General features: G+C 41.6%; 1 protein-coding gene across 1 annotated transcript in view; it reads left to right on the top strand.

The window, feature by feature from the left end:
- st3gal3 (ST3 beta-galactoside alpha-2,3-sialyltransferase 3) overlaps positions 1-3,513 on the top strand; it is a 55,387-nt gene that overhangs the window by 36,485 nt on the left and 15,389 nt on the right. Inside the window, exon 5 of the mRNA XM_015405153.1 lies at positions 3,049-3,195. Coding sequence (XP_015260639.1) covers positions 3,049-3,195 — 147 coding nt within the window. The remainder of the gene's footprint in view (positions 1-3,048; positions 3,196-3,513) is intronic.

Here is a 3,513-nt window from a genome sequence, read left to right as displayed (position 1 = left end):
CGGGCGATGGTTAACATCGAGCCCTGTACTTTAATCTTTGTTTGTCTCGTTTTCCTTTTCCTATTTTTATTAAAACATAAAAGAACAAAACAGGATCTTAGATATTATTTCAGGTTTTGCCCAAACAACCTTTAAAGTAGCTCTGTTAATTTCCATAATCTGGTTCCTGTTAGGGATGGAGTAAAGCATAGACAGAAAGTGTAATATTTTAGGAAGTATTGTCATTTTCTTTAGGAACCATATGAGGATCTTCATCCAACTACAATCTTTATCTCCAAGATGCTTAAACGATGCATTTACATTCTTGTTATGAAGTTGAAATGAAGACGAATCTTTGGCATAATGTGAGCCCTCCAGGGCCTCCAGGTTCACAGAATAGGACTCGTCCTCTCCTGTGGTTTTCCGTTCTCGGAGTTTAACCAGGGACCCCAAAATCAGTCCGAATTCTTCAACACCGTTAAAGAATGCTGGGATCAATTTGTGGGATCAGTTAGAGTCAAAAGAGCGTCATCTGCATAAAGCAGAACTTCCTTTAGACTTTCAACTAAACTTTATTTATAAAGCCCTTTAAAACAGCCACAGCTGTAACAAAGTGCTGTACATATCAGGTAAAGTTAGAGTTGTAGAAAAACAATACAGAAGTTTAAAGGAATAAAACAAATATAATAAAATGAAACGCAGTAGAAGGCATTAAAATGGCCCTTCCAGCCAAATGGCAGCCCACTTCCCTGCAACTCCCAACAATCCCCTCCAACTTCCAGCCACTGGAATTAACCCCTCTTGCATATTATTTTACTCTGACTTCAGACTTTCACTGAATTACAGGGTCTGACCAGGAGATGATGCTTCGTTTTAGATCTTAATGTCCACAAATAATGACATTTAAAATGAGTTGTAGGGGACCAGCCAAGAATCCATCAAGGAAAGTGGGCAAATTTTGAATGGCTGCTACAGTAAATGATTCAAAACTAATAAAACCAAATAAAAGAATCATGAAAATAATCCACAAATCCAAAAACAGAGTGGGTTTCATGCTATGTTAAAAGCCAAAGAATTTTAAAAAATCAGGTCTGCTGACCAGAGCCACCGAGTGAGGTCTAGAAGCCCAAGATGTATATCCAGCCGTTCAGCAAAGATGATACTACATGGCTGCACATCTTATTCTGGCAATTTACCAATTAGATGAGCCCTTGAATGATATATTACCTACTGGAAATTAAAAAAAAGTCAAGAAAAAAAGGAAAAAAGCTAATTGTGTCATTATTTTATCTGAAGCTTGGACCCACATGCAGTGAAACCAATTCAGAGTTTAACAGGTTTATTGAATTGTTTAGGCTCGGTGCGGAGTTGCTCAGAACTCAGCTCGACCGGAACTGGAAGGTGAAGGGAAGACAAAACGATTAGTTCAGGCTCAGTGGGAAATTTCATTCGAGGATATGAAGAAGAGTGGTGGTTGACTCACGTTTCCAGACAAGCCGTAGGATCTTTGACTCCACTCTGTGTGTCGTTTTCCTGTGTTATTCTGATTCGGTGGAGGGCGGAACAGGGTTTACCCAGAACTCGGATGGTTGTTGGTGAACGGAGAAACCGATTTCCTGCGTTACTTGAACGGGTCGTAATGGAGATGATTCCCTTGCTCAGAGAGTTAACTCAACGTCCTCTTCAAGGAAGAAGGATCCAATCATCCAGTTTGAATCTCCAGCTCAGTTAGAGGCTCAGTAGATCCCTCCAGGGAGTGAAGGTCCAAAAGATCCAGTTTGCAGGAAGACTTCCTGCCGAGAGGCAAAGACAAAAACGAAGTTAAAACTCAGGTTGACAAGAACTCAGTCTTACTCAGCAAAAACTCAGCCTAGCTAGAGTACCAAAACTGGCAAACACTCTGGCGTCGAGGTAGTGGCAATCAGGAGCTTAAGAACACTCCGTTAACGAGGTAACCGTCATCAGGTGTGTGAGGAGGCGGACCAGAACCAGGCGCCCCCTGCTGGTGGAAGGGAAAACAACACAAAAAGACAAACACACAGACTGGAGTCCTGAAAAAATAAAGTTAATAAGCCTAGTTATCAATTATATTTAAGTTTATAAACAAAAAAATGTAAGTGCCAGTATCATTATTGAAGCCTCTAAGGTTTTATTCACTCTGAGTTTTTTTCCATGAATTTCTTATAGAAGCACTTTTATTATTTTTCTTAATATATTCGGGCAAGTTGGCCTTTCTTCTTATTAAATTGACATAATTTTTTCCCCAAAATATCCATATTTTTTTTAAGTCACAAAGGTAATAAGGTCCTGGATTCCAAAAACACTATTGGCTTTTAAAGTATTTCCCTGAGCGTCCTATAAAGAGTTGAAAGGCATGCGCCCGCATTTTGCACAAACTGCAGACGTGCGAGGGAGGACTGTCCAGCCGAGATGTAATAAAGGCATCGATTACGGTTTGAAAGTGCTGCTGTGCAGGAAAAAGGTTTGACTTTGACCAACTGTCTGGGATGATGTAGAAAAGCTGAACTTTATAATAAAGAGTTGATTTAATGATCCAATTTATAATCGCTGCCCATCTTAAAACCCAAATTTGAGATGAAAGTGGCGCCATCTTGAACCTGTCCTTTGATACCTGGGGTCTGTCACTATATAGCCAATGCCAAAGGTTTGGGGTGAAATGAATATTACATTATTAATGAGCATCTTTATTGCATGGTATTGAAATGATGAAGGAGTTTTCTATAAATTAGAACCAGTCCGGGGCATCGGTAGGCCTCTCAGGCTGTTAGACGTATCGTCTGGCAGGTCATAATTACCGATGCCCTGCGAGCCCTCCATCCTTACTCCATCCATTAAAGGCCAGAAAGCCATTTCCTTAATGAGCGCTAGAAAGGCCTCTGCTCCTGCTTAGCTTCTGGTTTTCATGTCAGCGTTGCGTCGGTAAACCTGCTGTCATGTTTTCTCAGCCGACCTCATTGCCTGTCTACCGGCTGAGTCATGTTTCTGTTCACGTTCTAACATTCCACTCTTTTCTCTTTTTCTTCCCCTTTTCCGTTTTGGACAATCCAGAGGGGAACGGAGGGGTTCTGGAAGTCCGTAGCGCAGTATGTGCCTCGGGACCCAACAGAGATGAGAATCCTCAATCCATACTTCATCTACGAGGCTGCGTTCCACTTCATAGGCCTGCCGTTCAACAACGGGTTAATGGGCAAAGGGGTAAGAGGAGCATTCACATCTGTATCCACCAGTATCACACTGCTTTCACTCGACACTGGTTTCGCTGGCCAACAAGGCGGCGTCACAGTTCCTGTACTAAAAACAGTAAAGTCAAACCTGCTAGCAGTGATTTCCGTACAGCTCTAAACTCATTAGCAAAGCTAGAAATTGAAGTTTGGAGTTAATTTAAAAGGATTTTCACTCCTGGTTCAGTTTCAATAACAAACTGGAGAACGTCCACAACAGAGGCGTAGCCAGAGAACTTTAATAGGGGTGGCCAGTCAATAACCAGGGTTCCCGCAGGTCCTTAAAAAGTCT

The sequence above is a fragment of the Cyprinodon variegatus genome, unplaced genomic scaffold (genome assembly GCF_000732505.1).
Source record: "Cyprinodon variegatus isolate N-32 unplaced genomic scaffold, C_variegatus-1.0 Scaffold2016, whole genome shotgun sequence".
Taxonomy (NCBI): Eukaryota; Metazoa; Chordata; class Actinopteri; order Cyprinodontiformes; family Cyprinodontidae; genus Cyprinodon; species Cyprinodon variegatus.
The sequence above is the reverse complement of the archived record's forward strand: the minus strand, read 5'-3'. Positions and strand labels throughout refer to the sequence as shown.